The following is a 24,143-nucleotide window of genomic DNA, read 5'->3' on the forward strand; positions in this document are numbered from 1 at the left end:
CTATTTATGGGGGAATATGCCCTGATCTAGTTGGGCATATGTTATACAGTGGTCCAGAGGAGGGCCACAAGGACAATCAGAGGACTGGAGCACCTCCCATATGAAGATAGGCTGAGAAAGTTGGGGCTGATCAGCCTGGAGAAGAGAAGGCTGCATGGAGACCTCATAGCAGCCTTCCATTATCTGGATGGGGGCCTATAAGGATGCCGGGCAGAGACTCTCCTTTAAGGACTATAGTGATAGGACAGCGGGTAATGGGTTCAAACATACACAGGGGAAGTATAGATGAAGCCTTGGGTGATAGGGTTTAGTGTGAGGTGTCCCTGCCCATGGTAAGGGGGTTGGAACTAGATGATCTTAATGTCCTTTCCAACCCTAACTATTCTGTGATTCTGTGGTTTAAATATTTATATTTAATAATATAAGAATGTTATCCTTATTTTGGCATCATGGGGAATTATGCATCTGCACGGAGAGATGTATTACTATGTCTCTTATTCTCTTTTTCACCTGCCTCAACTTAAGTTAATTTTGAGATGGAAGTAATGTTCTTCCTTCGATTTGTCCTTTGTCATTTCTTCCCAAGTCAGTGCTGCTTCTTTGGATCTGGATCTCTGCACTTCAGTCTGCTATTTACAGCCACTGTAAAAAACTATTGCAAAATATGTAACAGGTATTTCCATTTTCCTGAGAGCATATTTGAAGACACGGGAATGTAAGATGAAACATGAAGATGCATCTGCCTGTTTGAATTTCTGAGCAAATCACCCCAGTACCTGACAAGAAAAATTCCACTTTGGAGAAGAAGTCAGCAGAAATGGAAAAAACCCCCAATCTGCCATCATGTCTTGCTGAGCCCTGTATAACTTGTTTGCTCCTGTGTCGCTTTGTCTTAAATTGGAGGATAATTTCCATGAGTATCATCAAGCAGTTTTTATATAACAAGGGGCAAGAGTGGTAAAATGTCTACTTTCCTGTTACTTTACATGACAAACACAATTTATTAATAATTCCCAGCTACCCAGGCAATGTATTTTGAAAAATTAATTCAAACCCAAATTGCAGAATAGAGAGGGAAAGTATTTGACATATCCTGATTGCAGTTCCTGGTAAATCTGATATGGATAATCTATGGGTAGTGATAGTTTCCCTTTATATTCTTGCATTCCTCTCAGAGACGGTCTTTGAGGTCTGTGACTAGAACTGGTTGTCGCAGTACCATAGAATCACAGAATGCTTTGGGTTGGAAGGCACCTTAAAGCTCATCCAATTCCAACCCCCATGCCATGGGCAGGGGCACCTTCCATGAGACCAGGTTGCTCAAAGGTCCATCCAACTGAGCCTTGAACACTGCCATGGATGGGGCAGCCACAGCTTCTCTGGGCAGCCTGTGCCAGCGCCTCACCACCCTCACATGGAAGAATTTCCCAATGTCTAATTTGAATCTCCCCTCTTTTGATATAAAACCATTTCCCCTTGTCCTGTCCCTACACACCTTTGTAAAATGTCCCTCTCTGGATTTCTTGTAGGCCCCCTTTAGGTACTGGAAGGCTGCAATAATGTGTCCCCAGAGCCTTCTCTTCTTGAACAACCCGAACTCTCTCAGCCTGTTCTCACTGGGGAGGTGCTCCAGGCCCTGTTCTGTGCAGTTTTTGTGCAACTCTGTCCATGTTGTCTGCATTTTAAAGAGCTGTTATAATCTGTGTGGCGACACTTGAGCAATGAGTAGATTTCTGTTAATCCATCCTTGAATAACTTTGTAATTTCATTTACCTCTAAGGAGTAACTTTTAATTAAACAAGAGGAAAATATTCGTCATTGAAGTAGGCAGATTTAAAGCTAAACCCCAATAATTTTTTCCTTGGGCTATATTTAACTTCTTCACCAGCGGATATATTCCAGAAGTATATTCCTGAATGTATTATTAGATACATTCAGGTAGGTTTATTCATTGAAAACTTTTGTGGGAAATACAGAACCTAGCAAGGAATGCACTTTGGCTTCAGTTCTTAATGCTTTGGACCTCCCCCCTGCTGCTGGGAACAAATGGGAAACAATAAAATTCACAAGGGGGGAAATTGCAATTCTATCCACAAGTACATTCAGAATAAGTTTCTAGAGTAACAGTTTCTATTCTGGGAGTCCTAAAATGCCTTGCAGGGGCTGGAGATTATATTTCCTCTTAGAAATATTTAGGTTTAGCTCCATCATAAATTACTGGATGGAATGTTTTAGGTCAACATGAACTTTTAGAAATAAACATCTGGTTATTTTAATTTTTATTATTAATCATAGGATTGATGTCCAGGTATGTATGTGAACATATGTGAGTGTATCTGTAACAGATGAGATGCAGAATATGGGCATTTGTTAGAAAGGAGTATATTTCAACACCATCAAAGTATATGGATTTTAACCTCCTCCCCTGTAATTGCCCAGGCTGTAGCAGTAAAATATCGGACTTGTCAATTGCTCTGTGCTACAAAATGCACACGAGAAATGAATTATTGAATAACAAGCAGCATGAGGGGCCTGATTCCTGAATCAGTAGGAGTCTTTCCATTGACATTGATAGCAGTTGGATTAGACCCTAAAAATGTAATTACAATACATGCTTGTTTGAAACCAACAAATTCCATTACCAGGGTTGCTTGATCCCTGGGCCCCCCAGAGTCCAGGGCTCTAATTGTTTCGGAGTCGATGCTTACCCTAACCTCCTCCCAGAACCAGTTTTCTTGTTTTGCAAAGCAAATGAAATGTCTGATGTTTTCCAGGCCACACTCCTAATCAAAGAAAGAATAATATACTCCACAGGCTGGCGTTAAAATCATCACTTCTGGTATTTGCAAAGGTGGGGTCCATTTTAACAACACTGGGCTTGATTTTAAAGTGATGAGCTGTAGCTGAAATGTAGTGAATATCCAGTTTCTTATCCTGAGTCAGACTTTAGTTTTCTTACTGTTACGAAGCAGGAATGGGTCAGAAATGTCCTGTTTTTTGAGAAGAATGCTTGAAGGAGACCCCTCTGCTGCAGAAGAGGTGATGGCTTCATCTGGAGTTCAGGGGGGCTCAATGTCAAGTCTCCAGATTGGATCAGGCAGAACAGGCATTTGGACCAATGTTTCCCACACCCCGTGTATTGTAACTGTAGAGCTATTAGCTGCATCTTTCAGACACTTGACATTTTATTTGGAACCTGAGAGAATTGGATTGAATTTGAAATGATACTATAGAAAAGTGGTTTAATTGGTTGTTCTTGGTTTTAGTTTTGACAAAACAGGCACTCGTGGCATAAATCCCCCATTTCCCAATGCGCTATCCTCTTGTACCACACTGAGCATCTTTCATCTGGGATCTCTTCTGCTTTTCAGTCAGTGACGCAGAAAAGGGCCACCAGGACAAGGGGAGCACCCTTGCAGATTCTGCTCTGTTCCAACTGCTCTTGGCAGCAGCAACTGACCATGACTTTTCCTGAACAGGCGATGCATTCTAGTGACTGATGTAATTCTGTGATTCCTGTGGATCTGGTATTGTTTCTAATGCTTACATTCAAGAACCCTTTCAGTTTTGAAGGCATTTGCATTTTAAATATTCAGATATTTCAGAGATGACAGATATTTCTGAGAAAAGAGATGCCCTTTCTTTTTCTCTGACAGTTCTGTCTGCACCTGTGGAGAGCAGAAGGAAAATGCCTTTCTAGCACTTGCTTCCTAAATATTGAAGGGAAAGGTATTGAGTTTTCTAACGCTTGTTTTTGGTTTCCTCCAGGTATGCTTACTTACAGAGGTATGTAGCAGAACCACTGCCTTGCAGAGGAGACGAATGGCAGCCGTTGATTTGGTACAGGAACTCGTTATTGGCAAATGAAGACGAGGAGAGCTCTGTGCTTGGCAGTTCAGGAGAGTGGTCCCCTGTGGGCACATCTAAGACGTCTTCTTTTAAAAGGAAATTGTCTAATGGTATGAAAGCTTCCCTGTTCTGGACCAGCTGTATTTGCACTGCCCCAGCTAAAACACACTTCATGCTTTGCATTAGCAGTGCCACACTGTGCTGGAAGTTGTGGACTTTGCAGTTTGAACTGTGGTTTTTGCCTTCAGCTGTGTTGCTGTTAAAGGTCTCATCATCACTCAATAGCAGTAAGGTTGGTCTGGAGACTTTGAGTGAGCCAAATTCAGGTAATCATAGAATCACAGAATGGTTTGGGTTAGAAGGGACCTTAAAGACCATCTAGTTCCAAACCCCTACCACTAGACCAAAGCCCCATCCAGCTTGGCCTTGAACTCTTCCTTTGATGGGGCAGCCACAACTTCTCTGGGCAGTCTGTTCCGGATGAATTCTCTGTACTGAGCTCTGGCATTGGTCTGTGCTGTAGAGACTTGGTTCATTGCTTTTAATTGTTAACGGCATTGTTGCTTTAGGCCCTGTATATAATAGAGACAGGAGAGGTATTTCTAGAAATTGATCCAGAACATTAGCCCAGATGATCTGAGCCAAATCATCTGCTAGGGTCCTTGAATTTCTAGGGAACCTGTAAAATTATACTCCTAATTTAAAGAGTTACAGTTAGGTGGCTGCATCCAGGCTTTAGCAGCTCTCATGGACTTCCAATCCATAATGAGGTATTTGCTGCATGGGGAAGGGACTTGTTTAAAAGTAGTAAAGCCATTATGGAAACAATTGCCTGTAAAAATGCGAAGTGCTGTGGACACATGCAGTTGTGTGTGGAGGACGGGCAATTTTCCCAGAGCATCCTTTATTTTTTTACTTATCCTTTCTCAGGTGACTTCTCAGGTGACATCCTTTCTTTTCAGTGACTTGCCTTCATCAGGCTTGTTCCTTTGTGTCCCAGAGGACCTCTTTTCTGGAGGGTTATATAGACTCAACAGTACTGATAGCACCTATGGGCTGGGGCCGAGATCATAACTCTAGATTGCAAAAATGACCAGTGGGCAAAATAAATAGATTATCTTGTTTGTGGCTTTTAGCTGGCTCATTTAGAAGCAAATGCTTTTCTCCAGGTCTCCCTTTGAGCCTGGCCCCATTGCTTCATTACTGTGGGAAACAGGTTGGAAAGGTCCATCTTGAGCCCTCTGAGGGGAGACTGAAGCATGAGTCTCTTCACTGTCTGTTACAGGGTCTTTGCCTGAAACCAGCCAGACTGAGGCCACAAGGAAAGCTCCAGAGCCACAGTCTGCTTCCCAGCTTGCCTCTGCAGCAGGCAAGAGCAGGAAGAGATTGAAATCTCAAGAGATGCACTTGCAGGAACGCCTGCCATTCCTTTGTCCACGAGGACTGCGTGGAAGATCCTGGTGAGAGCGTTATGTCTTACAAGCACCTTCACTTGTACCGACACTTGGGGTCTCTCTATCCACCTCTGCTTTCCACTCTTTGTAATGCTTCCAGGGTGTGTGCCGCTCCTGTCTGTCTTACAGGCTGTGTCCCACAGACAGGTTGGGGTTTTTGTTTCCTCAGTCCAGTATTTCATTTGCTGCTTTAGCCTGATTGTCCTGCAGGGCTTCTGAACCTGTCTGGCCAATATCGAGTGTGAAGGAAAAAAGGCAAGGAAGGAGGAAGGCTCCCTGTCCCATTCTTTGTCTCTGGCCTTAATTAGAAGCCTGTGGTGTTGGTTACCCCCCTGGCTGTTTGCTGCAGCTGCACAATGAATGTTTTCTGCATCTCTGGAAATGAAAGAGGATTTTTGTCTCTGCAGATCTGCTGGCAACCACTATGTAACTGGTGACTTTCTTCTAGAGGTGCATGTCTGCTTGAAGTTAAAACCTCACAGAACTTGGGTGAAAGAGAGGTATTGCAGGAGTAGGGAGTCTGGAGTCTACTTTTGAACTCTGTAAAGTACTCGGAGTGCTCAGCTGAGGTATTTTGCTTCAATACTGTTCACTTGTTGAGGTAATAGGTGTCGTTTCCCATATTAGGTTACAAGACAAAATACAAATCCCAGAAAAAACACACATTTTTCCAGTTTTTGGGACACCTGTTCAATGGACCACATGAACACAAGTAAAATAGAACAAAAAATGTATTAAACGTGAAGGTAGCCCCTGTTTAAATGAATGTTTTGTTTCTGAACTGCTTTATTGGCAATTCCTCAGATCATGACCTCTTTCATACTTGAGGAATACTGGGCCAGAAACTTTGGCCTACCTTGACATGAATATCCCAGCAGCAGATCTTCATACGTGAACTACTCTGCCTTAAGCACACTTGTGCAATGTGCAGCCTCTGTTAGCAAGTTTCTTGAGACTTTGCTTTTTTTTTTCCCCCCCAGCAAATATGAGATTAAGACAGAAGAGGTCTCAGAGGAGGGTCAAGCAGAGGACACAGCTGAAGATGTTGATGTTGATGTGGTTGGTGCAGACCAGGTAATTCCAGCTTGATTTTTCCATCTCTGAGGACAGCTGTGGTTGAGGTGGGTGAATGTGAGTTCAGAATCTCATGAGTACCCATCTAGCAGCACTTCTGTGGCCCCTTTGGGGCTGAGAAAATGGGTTTTCCCCTCTTCCCTTTCCAGCTGCAGTCTCCTTCTTCAGCTTGATCTGCATTTTTAGGGCAATTCTTACTGTAGCATCGAGACATCCTTCAGCACACTGAGCACCAGCTTAGGATGCATTAAGAGGAGGATCTGGTTTCCTCTTTTCTCATACTGTGAAGTTTTTTGATTAAGAGCCATTTGCTGCAGTTGTTTCGTGTTACTGACACATTATGGAGATGGCACAGCTGCATGGTCTGCAGGGAATGTCTGCTTCAGAAATGGTGTTTGCATTGTGCTCTTTAGATCGAAGCACTTGGAATGTGTCTGATCACTGGTCAGCCCAGGGTTCTTGCTGGAGCCTCCCTTGTTTCTTGTCCTTTTCCAGTCAAGGCTATGGGAGAGATTAAATTGTCCCCAGACCAGCTGTGGATTTGAAGGGAAGCACGTGGAGCCCTGTGGGCTTGGAGAGGCAGCCAGTGCAGCCTAGGGGGTTGTCTGGTGGGCACTGATTGCCTTTGGGGTCAGAGAAAAGTTTGGCAAGACTGCAGCTGTCTGCCTGGGTCTGAGCTCAGCCCTGGAATGGGTACTTGCAGCATCCCTTTGGACCAGGGGTTGCAGGGACTCAAACGGGGTGTTGTACACCAGGATTCTTGCAGCAGTGGCTATGGTGAAAGGGAGGAGGGGGAGAAAGAGGCCCTGAAATTTCCTGTGCTGCAGCTACTGGGAGTTCTCCCATCCTCTAAGGCTTTGCTGTGTCAGCCTTTGCAAGGGGCTGAGCGGTTCCCTTAGGTTTCTCTCCTGTATGTCCCCTTGCCCTCTGAACTTCTCATGCAATGTACACCCCGGTGTCTTGCAGACAGGTTTTGCCCTGAGTCAGCAACCCCTTGGTTTGCAGTGGCTCTGGTTAGCTGGGATATAAGAGCCACTATTCAAGGACCTTGTGTTATTTTTGAGTTTGTAAATTGAGTTTTTCCTATGAAGATGAGCAAATGGTTCCTCTTTGTATTTGAATGGTGGGGTTTTTGTTTAGAGAGGACTAGAAGGAAAAAGGGACTTTTTCATCATATGACTGTTAAAATGGAGATTGTTTGTTTGGATCATGTGCTTGGAGCAGCTCCTATTGAAGATAGGTAATAAAAGAATTTTAATCCATGGCCCGAGATTGGAGCCATGCAGAAAATGCACTACTTATCTAGTATGTGCCTTTTCCCTCTAATGCCTTTTCTGGGCACCTTGTGGTACAGAAATGCTTCTTTCCTTTCGTGGAAGCCAAATGTAATGCTTTCCAAGAGCTTGCTCTGGCCAAGCTGCCAGGAGGTTTGATGCTGCATACTTTGATTTCTTATGTTCTCTTATGTGATTTTTAATCTTTCTTTTTTCTTCTGGTATAGGACAGTTAAGACACTGAGAGGATAAATGGGAGTGGAGAACACGCTGCCATTGCTTTCTGCAAATTATTTAACTGAAAATGGGGTTGTGATAGCATTGACCAAGGCAGCAGGAGATGCATGTCAACCCTAACCACTGCCTGCGGGCTCCCTCCAGAAGCTGGTGCTGGCACTGGTTGGTTTCTCCATGTTGCTGTTTGTGGGTTACCAATTTGGGTGTTGCACCTATGAGGTTGCAGGTGTTATGAACATGATTCATTGCTCAGCTGCATCTTGGTCCTTGATGCTGCCCTGGAGAAACTCCCAACCTAAGACTTAGAATCAGGGTATTGAGTCAAGGGCTCTGTAAACTAGGTGAGGCAGACTTGCTCAAGCCCGTTCAGCGGCAGCATTCTGACAGTATATTCATTGCCATTTGAGATAACCAAGATGGACATCTAATTGTTTCTTTCTACAAATGCTGGGAAGAAAGGAGCCTGCCCCACTGCAAGCACTATGACCTGCTGGGTGGCAGCAGATGACCTGTCTGTGTCATTTCCTGCTTGTGCAATGGAAAATCTGGATCAAATCACCTGAAAGTATTTGTAAATTCCAGTGGTGGTGGTGGTGATCCATGTAGATGGGGACATGTTCTTGGGAGGTTTGCATCAAGGCCTCCAAGTAACAAAGAAAGAAACAGCAGGCCAGTTGACCAAGTATTTTCCTCTGGAAAAAATTGTTCATACAGAGTGATCATGGAAAATGTAAAGCCTGAAAAGGCAATGTAAATAGTCTGTAAATATGGTCCTTCAAAAGGATTTTTTCAGTGACAATCTGCCAATGATCTTCATGCAAGAGTGTTTCAGAGGCAGTAGGCTAGGGAGTGCTGACTGCCCCTTTGTCACCACACCATGGAATTGTACATTGCATTAATCCCATCAGCTTTATTTCTTTTATTTCTTTTTTTTGTATATATATATATATTTGGATTGTAACTGTGTAAAATAAATGACAGAACTATTGCCAGCCATTAGTACTGAATGTGCCACTTCTGTTCCCTCACTGAGCCTGGAGGAAGAGCAGCAGCAGTGCTGCAGGCCTTCTGGTGTGCCCTGTTACTAAGCAGACTGAGATGGGAGTTCCCATGGACATGGAAGTGAAAGCCATGAATGGCTCCTGGTCGTTATCAGCTGTCCTGAAGTGGCAGTGGTAAAACCATTAGGGTTCATTTTGCACAGTTAGTTAAGCATGCAGTAGGTGAGCACCAGGGAGAGGTGGCACTGCTCAATGTGGTGCTGATTCTCACTCAGATCAGCTTGTTCTTGGCTCCCTTGCAATTCCCTCCCCCTGCCCCAAACCAGGAATGTGATTGATAGTGATGTTTCCTTTCCCCACCTTAATCTGTGGATTGGGGCCTGAGCATTTACAGGTGGGCAGAATACTGATGGACTAAGCATGCAGTTATACCTGGGGACACATCAAGCATGCAGATGCTTTCATTCTTGTAACCAAAGATGAGGGATGGGAATTGCCTTTCCTGGAGAGGTATAGTCATCTTTATCCTTCATCTGTTTATAAAGAAAAGGCACTGCCATGGTAACACCATGATTTGTTCTACGGGGTCTGGTCTGCGCATATGCTTCAGGAAAAAAGGAGCTTGGTTATCACAGATACAACAGCAGGATTTAGTAGCCACTTTGTTAAACACAGCAGCAGCTACAGGCTCTGCAGCAGAGACCTACCGTGTACCACAGCACCAGCAAAGAAGTGTCATTGTCAGGTGAGGCTGTACAGTGCTCTTTTAGAAGCCCATTTTTCAGCAGGGCAGGTCCAGCTCAAGGGTTTTGAGTAGGGAAGAGCAGCAGCCCTGGCCCCTCCAGAACAGCAACAGAAGTTCAAGATCAGCTTCTGGAAATCAGTTGGTCACCCTTTCCCCCAGCACACTGGGGAACAGAGCTTAACATAAATGCTGTCTGTGACTTTCTTTCTGTTCAAAACCCCCAAACCACAGACAAGCAGTGAAGAGTACTTGACCAGCCCTGGAGAGATTTGACATTGACAAGTTACCATTAAAACTGAAATAATTACCCCTGGTTTTAAGAATCCTTTGCACAGTGTCAAAAGTATCTTGAGTTCAGTGACATGGTTTAGTGGTGGTCTTGGCAGTCCTGAGGTAATGGTTGGAGTTGGTGATATTAGAGGTGTTTTCCAACCTAGTTGATTCTATGATTTCCCCCTGATAAGGTTCACTAAGAGATATTAGCTGTGAGCTTATTTATTTAAGACACCAGTTTCTAAGTGTCTGCATCAGACACTGGGATGAGTGGAGTGGAGCAGATATCTCTGTACCACATCCAGCTGCTCAGCAACAGTCTTTTGGGTGAGGAAGACTTAGCCTAGTGTAATTTTCCAGCCAACTGCATACATGTAACTCTCCGTGTCTTAACTATGTCTTAAACAGTAAGAAGTTAATTGTAGGCAGGCCAACATAATAACTACAACCATTAAATTACATATATGAAAATCTTTATTTGAAAATACAAACATGATCTTTAAACATTTCAACAGATCTACACTGCAACCAAAAAAATAACTTACATCTTTTTGTACATTTTTTTCTTTTTTTCCCCAACAAAATCTGTTTTAACAGTAAGAGTGAGGCAACAATTTCAAGCTGCTGTGACACTGATGAATATCCATGGAATGTGTCAATAGCAAACAACTGAAAGGGGGGGACAGACAAAAGCGCTGAATGCCCACAACAAATTAGTGCACATCACTGATCAAGTAACATTTATACAAAGGATTTTAAAAAAATTGGTTCCTTTCTCCATGAATGAACACACTCATTTTAGATCAAGTATGAAACAGACTTCATCATTAAATAATCCTTTTGTAATGAACATCAATGAAAAGACTGAAGTTTAAAAGGGCAAGCAGAATTAGAGTTGGGGTAAACAAGGACCACACAGAGAAGAGAAGCAACTTGTGTCTCAGGCATTCGCTTTCCTTGTTGTGCACTGAGATGCTCAGCTTGTCAGGTCAGACTCCGCTTGCAAGCGCGAGCTGAGTCGCACTCTCATAGTCCTGACTCCTCCTTGCCCTGGGGCCACCTGCAGTGCAGGCCTGGTGGCAATGGTCTCCTCATATCCCACACCAGGACAGAAACAGGATGGAGACGGTCAGTGCACCACACATCAACTTTGAGAGTTACACAGTTCTCTTAAAAACAGTAGACTACTTGTCTCTAAAGTCAAATATTGTTATTCTTTCCAAAAGGAATTACACAACATCTGTAAATAAATATTTTAAATCTATTTTACAAACTATAGGCTATGGAATAAATAAAAAAAAATTCATCATTCCATACAAATGCACTTCTTTTATTTAAAAGGTAGTGTAGTGATTAAATATTTTTAGCACAAAACTAAGCTGACTCCCTGGCAACAAACCCCGCTGAACATACAGGCATGTAGCAGACCCGCTGCAGACTGTCCCTTCTCTTCTGCATGTGCTGACCACGAGTAACTGCTACTCAAAGTCCTCTTTGTAGTCATACTCATCCAAGTCTACATCAGCCAGATGGGAAGGCACGTCAAAAAATGGTCTTTTTTCCATTTGGTACTTGAGGACACTGGCCTTCTGGTGGTCTGCAGGATCCAGTTCTGCTTCATACCTGGGAGGAGGCGAAGAGAAAATGAAGGAGTCTGCCTGCATCAGGAACCAACTAAAAGTCAGAACAGTGGCAAGGCACTTGCAGGAAGAAGATGAAAAATTCACACTGGATTGTCAAGCAGTCACTTCACCTCAGGCAGTCATTGCAGCCCGTCAGTGCAGGAAGGGATTTTAAGGGAGTTTTGGTACTACTCAGAAACGTAACACGCTCATAAGTTTTGCTCCAAAGCTCCATCCAGCCTTGCCTTGAACAAATCCTCCATATGGTTGTGTGCATGATACTTGAAACACTTTGACAAATTACGAAGTAGTAGTTAATGGAGACAACAAGCATCACAATCTATGCCCCAAAGAAACAAAGCAGCAAAACTTAAGGAACACTGGGATAACAGTTTTTATCCATCTGTGCAGAAGGTCAACAGTTGAACTACGGCTTACACATCAAACCCAACAAGGGATGCAGAAAGTAACTAAATAAAAGGCACCATTTTGGAGGCTGTGCTTCCACAGGACAGTGTTTTTCTTAACTGTCAGTTTTTCCCCTACAAGATCTGTAACAAATCTGCTAATGCCAAAACCAGAGACAACCTACAGGTGGAGAGCCATTTGAGCTGACAAACACCAGGCTCAAATAAATGAGAACTGGATGTTTCACACTGCATGTTTTATCATGCATCTTCTCCATATCTCAGCATACTCCCTACATTATCCTTACCCTAACACACTGGTTTTCCTTAAGGAGTGCATTTACATAATGAAGGTGTACTTTGTCAAGTTTTAGGGTTATTAGGATTCTGGTTTAATACCTTTAATGTATTCTCTGTATTGCTGAAGCTGTGCCTATACCAGGGGAAGAACAAACTTCATGGAAGTACCTGAAAACTAGGTGTTCCAGACCTCTTAGAAGCTTACTGAAAACTGAATATTGAAGGTAAATCTTAATTTTTTTTAATAAAGTTTAATTTGAGAAGCACTTTGTGTGTTAGTTTCAATTTTGTCCCTTTTCCATGTAAAGCCACAGAACCACAGTTTCTGGTACACCCTGCATACATTCTTAATGCAAATGTCATGACTTGACCCTAAGAATACTGACTGTAAACTGTGCAGCTTTTATCTTCACCAAGAGCAGATATCTTGGGGTGCCTGGGGTGTGAGAAATACCTAAAAATTCAGTCTAAACAATAGCCACATAAAAGTGAAATAATTAAATGATTATCACAGACTTAGCTCAGAGAAACAGCTGCAGGCAACAAGTTCATGACTCAATCCAAATAAAAGCACCTTGAGGCTATTTGTATCCCATCCACACTTGGGAGTGAAATTGCGCCTACACATTATCTTAGACCTTTACAAAATTACACTTGCCAACAACAGACCAGCAATTTCAAACCCTTAATCAGAGATGCAGAGTAACCTCACTTCCTGACATGCAGGTCCCTTACTACTTATTTTGCCTCCAGTGAGTTTCAGTCACCAGCAATACCACATGCAGTCTCAGGATGGAATGCCAGAGGAACAGCTGAAAACCTTCCTTGGCAATCTAAGCTAAGGATTAGCTTTTGCAGAGCACAAAGCATATGTCCAAACCCTCAACAGATCTTAACTGACAGAAGAACTAGTTTCTCAGGGTGTTCGACAGCAAAGCTGTAAGAGGCTTTAAGAGCTGCAAGACAGAATTAAGCATCTTAATGGAATCCAAGAAACCTGCACTTAACTATCAACTCTTAGGTGAACCTGAGACAGATTTAGTCACAAAGCCATCCAAATTTCACAACTTTGTATCTGAAAACTGGCAAAATGGGCTCACCACTCAAAATCTAAACAATTGCAACAGCAGCAGAATTTTACACCAGGAAGGTGGAGATGCATGACTAGTTGTTTGATAAACAGACCAACAGAAGAGGGAGAAAAGCCTAAAACAAATTCTCAAGTAAATATTTGAGTTACAGGAAAGGTTCTTCCTCCCTCACTGAGCACAGAGTTGAACATGACAAATAGCAACATTTTACAAAAATAGCATCAAGGACAATAGTGATGGTGAGGCTCTACACCAACCCTCCTGCTACATTCTTACCCGTCATTCCACTGGTCACTTGCTGCCTCTTCTGCTACCAAGATATCATACTCTTCAGCAGCATACTTCTCCCAGTCAGAGAGCTCTTGGCTTTCCCCGTCACTATCCTAAACAAGCATATCACAAGTTATACAAAACCTCATTCATTGTTAAGCACGTAGCTAAGGACTTTTAAAGCTTCATACTCACCCGCAACATGGAAAACTGATCCTTCTGTTCATGGTCAAGGTATTTTTCAATGTTGAAAAAAGTGTCAAAAAACACGTTTGTCAACTTACATCGCTTTAAGTCGTGCAGAGTAATTTTTCCTGTAAAGAAGATTATGAGAAAAAATATTAAGAGCTGAAATTATCCTTTCTCAAATAGTGGAGGAACGCTATTCAAAAGTTAAGTTGTCATTATGCTCAAGAGCATTTGTCACTGATGCTAAATGCAACGGGACTGAAGGGAACAGATGACACATCTAGAGATGAGTCCTTCAAAGTGGACAAAGCTTTTAAATATTTCAGATTAGTTACTTGCTTTAGCTTTATCCTGCTGTCTTCAGTATGTTGAAGTGAGATGCACTCTATCTTCCTTATCTACTAAAAATCATTTAAGACAGTTGCCTAAGCTTCCTCAAGAGAGCAAAGTCTCCATGAGCTTGCTATTTCTTCCCAGGAAGTGCTTGTGTAGCACTCGGATAGTGCCAGAGGAATCTCCTCTGGCAATGGCCCTTTCTACTCCCTGATTTGAAAAGAAAAATGTATGACAGATGACAGCATGTGACTATGCTTCATACAGATGAGTTTTTCATAGAGCCTAGTTTGTCACCGCTGTCCAGCCTGATCAATATTTACTGTTTGAGAGGAAAGCTAAATGCTCAGATGTGTTTGGTTTGTTTGGTGGTTGTTTTTGAAGTGCTGCTTTAAAGAATCAAATCAATGGATCTGTTAGTGTTAGAAGTATTTGTCAGGTGTCTCAGAATTATTATTTAAAAGCTGAATGTTCAGCTTCTGCAGAAAGACCAAAAAATACCAGATATACAGTGGAAAGACAGGTGACTATCCTTAAAACTCCCCTTTATTGATTCACCTGAAATATGGCCAATCTTCTGTTGTCAGTCAAAGAGTGACTAATAGCAGATGTTACGGAAGAGTTCAATAAACGCCAGACTTCGAACAGTACTCCTTAGCAGACTATCCCAGTCTCTAATAAAGTATAACTCAAGGACAATGGAAGGAAGCAAAAGCTGAATCCCACTTGGAAATGGTTGCCACGCTTACATCTGCTGCCATGTGAAGTGCGTTAATGTATTCTGCGTGGCTTATAGCTAATGCTCCAGATAGACACAAATGTCTCATGGCACCTGTGTTGTATCTGTCAGGACCACACAGATGTCTGATGTGTTGGGCCATCTCAAGTGGCAGCAACTCCACAACCAAGCAAATGGTTTGAATCCTAGTTATATAAGCTCCCAATTTAAGTTAGACACCTATATTTGGTTGGGTGATTTGTGCTCCAGTTTCCATTTACTGCAATGGGAGCTTAAGCACCTAATACTTGTGTTGATGCCTACTCATGTAGATACCTGCTCTTGTCTCTCAAAGACCAGCAAAGAAAAAAACAAACCCAAACCAACAAATAAACAAACAAAAAAAACCCCAGAACAAACAACAAAAAAAGACTGAAATAGAGATAATTCAGGTCTCCAAAAATTAAAGAATTTGCTTTTGGGTACACAGAGCATCCTGCAGCGAAGCATACCACAGTTTAGCCATAACTGTATGAAAGTATCTTCTTTTGTTTCACACCTCTTGAGTGAAATGTCAGTTTATGTTGCTAGCTTTTGTGTTGGGAAAACAACTGAAGTTTGTCTCCTAACCCACCTTTTAAACATCACTCAGTTTTTATAAAAAAAAAATAAATCAAAACCAGCAACATAAAACCCAACATCAACCCATCACAATTGGTTTTCATCCTTGTTGCCCTAAATAACTCATCTTGGCTGTGTTTCACAGCCGCCTTTTATCATCTTCATGATATAAGAGAGACACATCTATCTTGTCCCTTTTGATGTGCAGAACAGAAACACTACTGAAAATGCCTGCCTTTTAGAAGCATAATGTGCAAGACTGGGAGGGAACCCTGAGTTGAGGAGGCAACCCTGTAACACAGATGTGTTCCTCAGAGCTTGCTTCATTTCACCTTAAGTGCTCCCCACTCCACATCCATTATGCAATGCTGGGCTAAGACTTCATTCCATCACTGTCTAGGATTAAGCTCCCAGCCAAAACATACTTAATACTCTTTTTTTCATGTATAGGTTTTTATAACCTATAAAAGTTTTAGAAAAGTGTTTTCACCTACCAAATCCATTTAACTTGGCTTAAATAAGAATATAAAACTTCATGTTCTAGTTTCGAGCTCTCTCAATTCCCTTAGCATGCAAACACCCCCCACCCCATGTCTCAATAAGACAACTGCCTTTTCAAAATAAACTTTCATGTAATTTAAATATTCTTAATACTAGAAAGGTGGGCAATAAGCAAGACCATTATTTGATTTTCTAACCATAATTGTACAGATAGTAAACAGAACCACCCTGCTCAGCACTCAGCTAAGGTAACATGACATTCAAGTAGAAAAACTTCAATGCTTCATCTCCAAGTATCTAAATGTGGAACACTAGCACAACATCACATTTGCTGAATAAAAGCATTAAAGAAGATGGTCAACAATTTTCTTTTACCATGAAAACCAGCAGATGTTAATTTATGCATTAGAGGTTGCTACTCCTATCAAATACTTAAAGAGCAAATAGGCAAGCTCTAAATTTATTGTAATGCAGAGTTTCTACAAGGATTCCAAGTCCTTTTACACACTGAACTTCACATTAGAAAGTACAGCCATAATAAGAGTTATTAATGCCATCTGTGGTCAAGTGTTGAGATAACAAGGTTAGATACAAATCCCTGAAGACTAATCCATCATGGCGACAACCTGAGACATACCAGGAACAGCATAGAGAGAGAGGCCATGAACATGCAGCACTCTTCCAACACTACAGCAATGTGTTTAGCAAGACATGCAAAAAGATTTTTAGCAATGAGCAGCTCAGGAGGGCAAATATGATGTGAGCATCATGCCATGTCTCTACAGAGACAACTAAACCACCTGTTTAGAAACTGTTCCCTCTGAAGAAATCTCAATTAAATGAGTACTGGAACTAGTAACAGGCAAATGAATGGAACAGTCAAGAGTTCTTCTTCAGAGCATCACCTCACCCACATTGTGACAAGATTTCATTTAAGACCAAACATGGCTACAAGTCCAAAATAAAAGCCTATAAGGAATTTTAAAGCAACATATTAGATTTTAGTATGAAAATGAATGCTTGCCTGCTGTTGGCGGACCAGTTGACCAATAAGCTCTAACAGACTTTAGAGAAAAGGCAACCTAGAGGAGTATTCTTTGTATGACCAACTGAGTTCTCTTAAGGGTGCACTAAACCCTAATCCAGAGAAACAGAAGTTACAGATGGAGAAGGATTTTATTACCTTCATATTGTGGCTTCACAAGATCCAGCATCTGGCACAAACAGTCTTCAAATGGCAGAGGTTCTATGGCCATGTTATCTAATTTTTGGCACTGTTCTTCATAAAAATACTCTAATTCATACATAGACAAAGCACCATCCCCATCAAGATCCATGCAGCGAAACCAGTATTCAATGCTGAAATTCAGTAATAGCAAAGAACTGTTTACACAAACTTACTACAATATTTCATTAGTTACAAATTTATGTTGCCTGTTTTAAAGGCTACGCTACTTACAGATACAAAACTAGAAATAAGACTACCTTCCATAATGTCACATAAAGTTATTAAACAAACACCATCTACTGTGGTAAGAGATACTGGTATTTCCCATGACATACATTACTGCATGTGAAAACACACTTGTTAGTTGAGTAGGTGAAGGAGAAGAGGACTAAAATGTGGTTTTACATAGAAACTCAAGGGAGACAATGAAAAAATTCAATTGATGCATCAAAACCCAAGTTCTTTTTTTTTTATATTGAAAAAGCCAGTGACATGTCATGCAATAGGTTTCTTATCAATATCCTAAAACTTATGCTAGCTGTATAGTTTCCAAAGCCACCGGTGGCATGAAACAACTGCAGCTTCCTTTATCTATGATCTGTCTGTAAGAAGGCTACACACAGCATGGAACAATAACATTTAATTAGCTTCTTAGAAGTCATTAAAATAAAATTGCAAAGCAGCAGCAACAAGATATATTAATAACTAAGAATGAAGTAAGGAGAAGAATCGGGCAAGTTTTTCACTCACAGAATCACAGAATGGTTGAGGCTGGAAGGGACCACTGGGGGTCTTCCAGTCCAACCTCCTGGCTCAAGCAAGGTCACCCAAAGCACATAGTTCAGCTTCTTCCATTAGATTTCTAGCTGAACATTAGTGGTCCCCATTTAAGGACTGGAAAGCCATTCAATAAAGTCAGTCTTTATTTCTGTTAAAATATAAATTCAGTCTTACCTAGTTGGTGTCTTCTTGTCCTCTTCAGATATTAAAAACCAGACAAAGTCAGCGTAGCTAATTTTCCCATCTTTTGGGGCTTTTCTACCTCTTGAAGGCCAATGAGGAAAAATGGAGAGAAAATTTATTTCAAAGCACCTAGTTTTTACTAACCAAAATCTACAATTATTTTCCTTGGTGCTATTAACAGTTTATTTACTCCTAAATGATGCACTGTTTGTAAGGTGACTTGTCACAGACTACTTTGATCATTCAGGATAAGAGCTTGTGTGCTGTGTTCTGTTTCTACTACACAGGAAGGTAGGTAGAAGGTGGAAGAGGGAGGTAGCACCTTTCCAGAAGGACTTAGAGCTTTCCTTCCTGGGCAGGAATACCACTGCTTAGCTGTTAATAGAAGAGATTTTACATAAGTTTTTAACAGAAGAGCCATTTAGGAAGTGTTCATGGCAAGAATGTAACCGTCTCTTTCTACTCCCACACCACAGAGCACAGCACTCAACTACGTTCTGAAGACACATGGTTAACTTGTTTAGTAAAAAGTTAGGTTGGCAGTTGCTAAATATAATATATTTCATTCCTAAAAAACATTTATTTCCTCAAGATGTCTAGAAAAATACGGTGCCTATTTTCCCTCCCTCCCCCCAAAAAGGAGTAAACTCTAGACATACACCTGCCAAGTGTCATCTCCCTCATTTGTGCTTTTATTCTTCAGTTGCTTTCTATCTGTGAATGTTGTGTTAGCAAAATATTTCAAAAATGACTAAAAATGTCATAAATACACAAGAGGAAGTCAACCCAAGTGGGAAAAAATGAAGAATGACTGTCAGAAATGGAGGCCAGTTTTGAAAATTTATTTGCTTATTTGATGCAATAAGCATTGGTATTTCAAATAGTACTGAAAAGCTCAGTTCCATTTGAAAATTTCACAGATTTGAAGAATGGAAAAGCAACAATGCCAACATCTCCTCCCTTCCTCATTCCCATCCCTGCTAAACTGTACAACATCCAATGGCAATGTTAATATGGATAACAAAAGGAGAGTAAAGAACTTGGACTGTGCCAAAGGTTTCAAGAGCACTCCAGTACTATTACAGTACTAAATCTTGAAAAATCACAGTTCCATTTCAAGGGAAAAATATTCTTTTTCTGGGAATGTCACACTGTTTAACAAGCAAACATTAAATTGGATTTAGATCAGCATACAAAATAAATACCTTGTTACTGCTCCTGAGAAGATCCGCTCTATCATTCTATTTGAAATTGCTGTGAAAAAAGGTTTAAAATTGTGTCAGTTATATACAAGTCATTTTTGCTTTGTGCTGTCTAGTTGAAAAGTTTACTGGAATCCTCTTAGACACACCTGTGAGAAAGATCTAGTGCTCATTAATCCCTTTAAGTCCTCTTGGAGAGGATCACTCAATACAAAGTCTTCAAAGCAAAGCCAGAACCAATGAGTTTTGATCCAGACTTGATACAGAAATAGCAGTGTAATAAAATTGGCTGATTAATATGACAGTATTTACCAGTTCTTTGACAAGTCAGTCATGTTTTCCAGTGCCATTACATTTATATGACCTTGGCAAAAAGCCACAATAGAATTGGCACATTCATACATAATGAGCATGCCTAACTGATTCTGACATGGGTCTATTTCTGACATGGTTCTGATCCATGCTTCTATTTTGAAACCATTTCAGGGATTTCAGAGACATGTCTTAACTGAGTACTCTCTATATAAAGGATATTCAATTTATCCTGAAGAATTTGTGGATGGTACTCAAAGCAGCACATGATACTACTCTCACAGAAGGAGAATTACTTATTATTCCAGCTTTGAAATATTTTTTTAGCATTGTAGAAATACTGATAATTGAAGCAGGTGGTTAAACATTCAAATAGTTCATGTTTTATGTACTTCTGGTAAGGCTATTGCTGTATTATTCCAGTAAGGATGCTAGTCCCCACTTAGCATTTATCCCCAGAACTGTAGGACAGCCAATTTTTCAGACGTAAGTGCTGCCACTTCTCCCTATCTACTTTTGAAACACTGAAGTTGCTCAGTCTTAACAATAGTTACATACTTGAATATTTTCTTACTCCATATAAGTGTTTCATCTAGCCTAATTTTAGACTAGTGTGTCCTGGGTTCAGCAGTAGCAGTCATTTTTTCTCCTTCTTAGTAGCTGGTGCGCTGCTGGGTTTTGACTTTCGGCCTGGGAATGGCTGCTGGTAGCACTTATGTTTTTAGTTACTGCTCAAATGTTTGGTTTGTCCAAGGACTTTCTGAGCTCATGCTCTGCCAGGGAGGAGGGGAAGCTAGGAGGAAGGAGAGACAGGACACCTGACCCAGGCTAGCCAAAGAGGTATTCCATACCATAGCATGTCATACCCAGGATGTAACTGAGAGTTACCCGGAAGGGCTGGAGCTCTGGGGGGTTGCAGGAGGTATCGGTCGGTGCTTGGTCGGGCAGGGTGGGGTGAGTTATCAGTTGATGGCTGGTAGGATGTTTTATTCTCTTCACTTGTTATTTGCTTTATCATTATTATTATTGGTAGTAGCAGCAGTGATTTATGTTATACCTTGGTTATTAAACTGTTCTTATCTCAACCCGTGGGAGCTACATTCTTTTGATTCTCCTCCCCAACTCTTCGGGAGTTGGGGGAGGATGGGGGGGAGTGAGTGAATGGGCTGCATGGCTGGGTTTAAACCACGACACAGTGACAGTACAAAAGGAAGGAATTGATAAAATCAGATTATCTACTGTTGACATGCAAAAAATCCCCACACTTGAAGTTTAAAGTTGGGTTATCATATCCATTATATACTCTTTATTTAGTCTATTTCTCATTCAGCAGCAGCTGTAAAGCTTTAACAAGTATTCCATGGTTTAAAGGATGCAAAACTGAATCACAAGCAGCACTGTATCAGTTCAGCTTCCCTTCTATAGTGTACTAACTCAGTAGAGCAATCACTCAAATGAAAGTTTTTTTTCTTCAGTGTCCTAAAGTGTAGTCAGACTTCAGTGGGCAAGCTGCAGAAGCAGTCAGATTTCATAGAATCATAGAATAGTTAGGGTTGGAAAAGACCTTAAGATCATCTAGTTCCAACCCCCCTGCCATGGCAGGGACACCTCACACTAAACCATATCACCCAAGGCTTCATCCAACCTGGCCTTGAACACTGCCAGGGATGGAGCATTCACTACCTCCCTGGGCAACCCGTTCCAGTACCTCACCACCCTCACAGTAAAGAATTTCTTCCGTATATCCAATCTAAACCTCCCCTGTTTAAGTTTCAACCCGTTACCCCTTGTCCTATCACTATAGTCCCTAATGAATAGTCCCTCACCAGCATCCCTGTAGGCCCCCTTCAGATACTGGAAGGCTGCTATGAGGTCTCCACACAGCCTTCTCCAGGCTGCACAGCCCCAACTTTCTCAGCCTGTCTTCATACAGGAGGTGCTCCAGCCCCCTGATCATCCTTGTGGCCCTCCTCTGGACTTGTTCTAACAGTACCATGTCCTTTTTATGTTGAGGACACCAGAACTGCACACAATGCTCCAAGTGAGGTCTCACGAGAGCAGAGTAGAGGGGCAGAATCACCTCTTTTGACCTGCTGGTCACGCTCCTTTTGATGCAGCCCAGGATACGGTTGGCTTCCTGGGCTGCAGGTGCACACTGAAGCTGGCTCATGTTCATTTTCTCATTGACTAACACCCCCAAGTCCTTCTCCGCAGGACTACCATGAATTTCCTTTTTTCCCCAACCTGTAGCTGTGCCTGGGCTTGCTCCGACCCAGGTGTAGCACCTTGCACTTGGCATGGTTAAACTTCAGGAGGTTGGCATCAGCCCACCTCACAAGCGTGTCAAGGTCCCTCTGAATGGCATTCCTTCCCTCCAGCATATCAACAGAACCACACAGCTTGGTGTCATTGGCAAACTTGCTGAGGGCACACTCAGTTCCATTGTCCGTGTCAGCAACAAAGATATTAAACAAGACCGGTCCCAACACCAATCCCTGAGGGACACCACTCGTTACTGATCTCCAGCCAGACATTGAACCGTTGACCACAACTCTTTGAGTGCGACCATCCAGCCAGTTCTTTATCCACCAAGTGGTCCACCTATCAAATTGATGACACTCCAATTTAGAGACAAGGATGTCATGTGGGACAGTATCGAACGCTTTGCACAAGTCCAGGTAGATGATGTCAACTGCTCCACCCCTGTCCATCACTTTTGTAGCTCCGTCATAGAAGGCCACCAAATTGGTCAGGCAGGCTTGTGTTTATTCTTTTTAATGTGAGATAATAGACCATAAAAATGTTGTGCTTAAGTAAGTATTCCAGTTGTGAAGGGTACATTTTTAAGGTAATAATGGATACAAAGCTTAAAAAAACCCTACCAACCAACCAACAAACCAAACAAAAAAAAATCCAAAATCCAACAGTTCCATACAAGGTACAAGTGTGCAAGACTCATTGAATAGGGAGAATGAAGAAAATGTGAAGCTGCTAAATAGTAATAAACCAAGATGTACTGCAACTGAGTTGGCAAAACTTTAAGCCAAATAACTGAACGTATTTGCCTTTTTCTACTCTTTTCATTCCTTGTCATAAGAATCACAATTCTTGAACAATACTGGTAAAATGGACTGTTTCCAAGGTAACTCCAAACTGCCAAATACGACTATTAATAATATATCAAGACAACGATTTTTTTGCCTACTTCTTTGGCAAGATTAGAATTCAAATTCAGAATTTTCCTCAGATTTGATATTGTAAGACACAGAGCAGTGTCATAGGTTACTTGTCCTGCTTTATTTCACTGAGTCAGCAGGATCAGCTATACCAGACTCATGAACATCAGCTTTGGCAGTTAACCACTTCCTCAGCTGAAAGTTTACAGATTATTTAATACATATAAACAAAGTTGCTTCATTTGTCATACCATGATCATTATGTCGAGCTAAATCCTTCCGGTCGATATAGAGGTCATGGTCTGTATCCAGCTCCCAAAATTTGCAATAGATAACATAAAAATGTTCATATGAGAAGTAATCTGTCAGCTGGTTAATATCAGCTTCCTCTTCCAATAATGCCACATTCTATTATCAGAAGAATAAACAGAACACATTAAAAAAAAATTTGTAAGCCATTTGTTGAATGATCCAAGTTCTCATAACCAAGTTAATATCTAAGGCTATTTCAATGGAGCATTTTTTATCTTAAGAGACAGTGCACACCATGCAGCATGGCAGCAAAGACTGAACACAAGGTAGAAAACTAACATGGCCACAAAAGAATGAGAAGGTCAGCCAGACTAAACACATACACATATATACAGCTCTAGATAAAAGATGACATTTAGACATGTTACAGTGTATGAGAACTAATACTATTAAGCCTTCACTACTTTTTGGAAAAGAAATAAATTCTATTTATGTTACTTCCTTATGCATTTAGTTAATGCAGTTTTTAAACTTGTAGAAACATCTGCCTTGCAAAGCTTTAGAAATTATGTACCTGCAAAAAGTTGCTTTTCCTGAGCTCGTTACAAGTTATTTTCCCAGACCAGGACCTATTTACTGTATAAAATATTCTCTGTATAACCTGTAAGAAACAGAAAATGAAAAGATGGTGACAAAGATCAGGATTAGCTCAGCTGTATTACAGGAACCTACTACCCCCTACTTCTATTCTTCTCATTACTTAGCAGGTTGATGCTTCTCTTATACATCTTTTTACCAAACCATTTCTAAATCCTGTATCTAAAATCATCTCGATTAAGTCTTATTTCAATGCTGCAGTACCCATATCTCACACAGTCAAGTTGCAGAATAATTGCATGCTATTCAGCGTATGTTTATTGGCAATTTCACTACCTCCCAGTCTTTGAGATCAACAGGATATCATCTAGTAAACACACTAATGTATCTCATTACTTCAGATTTAAGTACCTATATTACTATAGGAGTATTTTACTTCATAAATGAAGTTACA

General features: G+C 41.3%; 2 protein-coding genes across 2 annotated transcripts in view; one reads left to right on the forward strand and one right to left on the reverse strand.

The window, feature by feature from the left end:
* LOC101868377 (cohesin subunit SA-2-like) overlaps positions 1-12,502 on the forward strand; it is a 62,734-nt gene extending 50,232 nt beyond the window's left edge. Inside the window, exons 30-34 of the mRNA XM_013129624.3 lie at positions 3,769-3,959; positions 5,135-5,309; positions 6,284-6,377; positions 7,879-9,634; positions 10,505-12,502. Of these exons, the coding sequence (XP_012985078.3) occupies positions 3,769-3,959; positions 5,135-5,309; positions 6,284-6,377; positions 7,879-7,887 (469 nt within the window). The 3' untranslated portion in view covers positions 7,888-9,634; positions 10,505-12,502. The remainder of the gene's footprint in view (positions 1-3,768; positions 3,960-5,134; positions 5,310-6,283; positions 6,378-7,878; positions 9,635-10,504) is intronic.
* The window catches only part of PPP2R3B (protein phosphatase 2 regulatory subunit B''beta), a 50,323-nt gene continuing 36,538 nt past the window's right edge, over positions 10,359-24,143 (reverse strand). The window contains exons 7-14 of the mRNA XM_005151404.3: positions 23,667-23,753; positions 23,092-23,248; positions 19,356-19,404; positions 18,142-18,231; positions 17,143-17,318; positions 13,793-13,911; positions 13,604-13,710; positions 10,359-11,530 (exon numbers count right to left, since the gene is read on the reverse strand). Of these exons, the coding sequence (XP_005151461.2) occupies positions 11,386-11,530; positions 13,604-13,710; positions 13,793-13,911; positions 17,143-17,318; positions 18,142-18,231; positions 19,356-19,404; positions 23,092-23,248; positions 23,667-23,753 (930 nt within the window). The 3' untranslated portion in view covers positions 10,359-11,385. The remainder of the gene's footprint in view (positions 11,531-13,603; positions 13,711-13,792; positions 13,912-17,142; positions 17,319-18,141; positions 18,232-19,355; positions 19,405-23,091; positions 23,249-23,666; positions 23,754-24,143) is intronic.

Source organism: Melopsittacus undulatus, chromosome 2 (genome assembly GCF_012275295.1).
Source record: "Melopsittacus undulatus isolate bMelUnd1 chromosome 2, bMelUnd1.mat.Z, whole genome shotgun sequence".
In the NCBI taxonomy this organism is placed as follows: domain Eukaryota; kingdom Metazoa; phylum Chordata; class Aves; order Psittaciformes; family Psittaculidae; genus Melopsittacus; species Melopsittacus undulatus.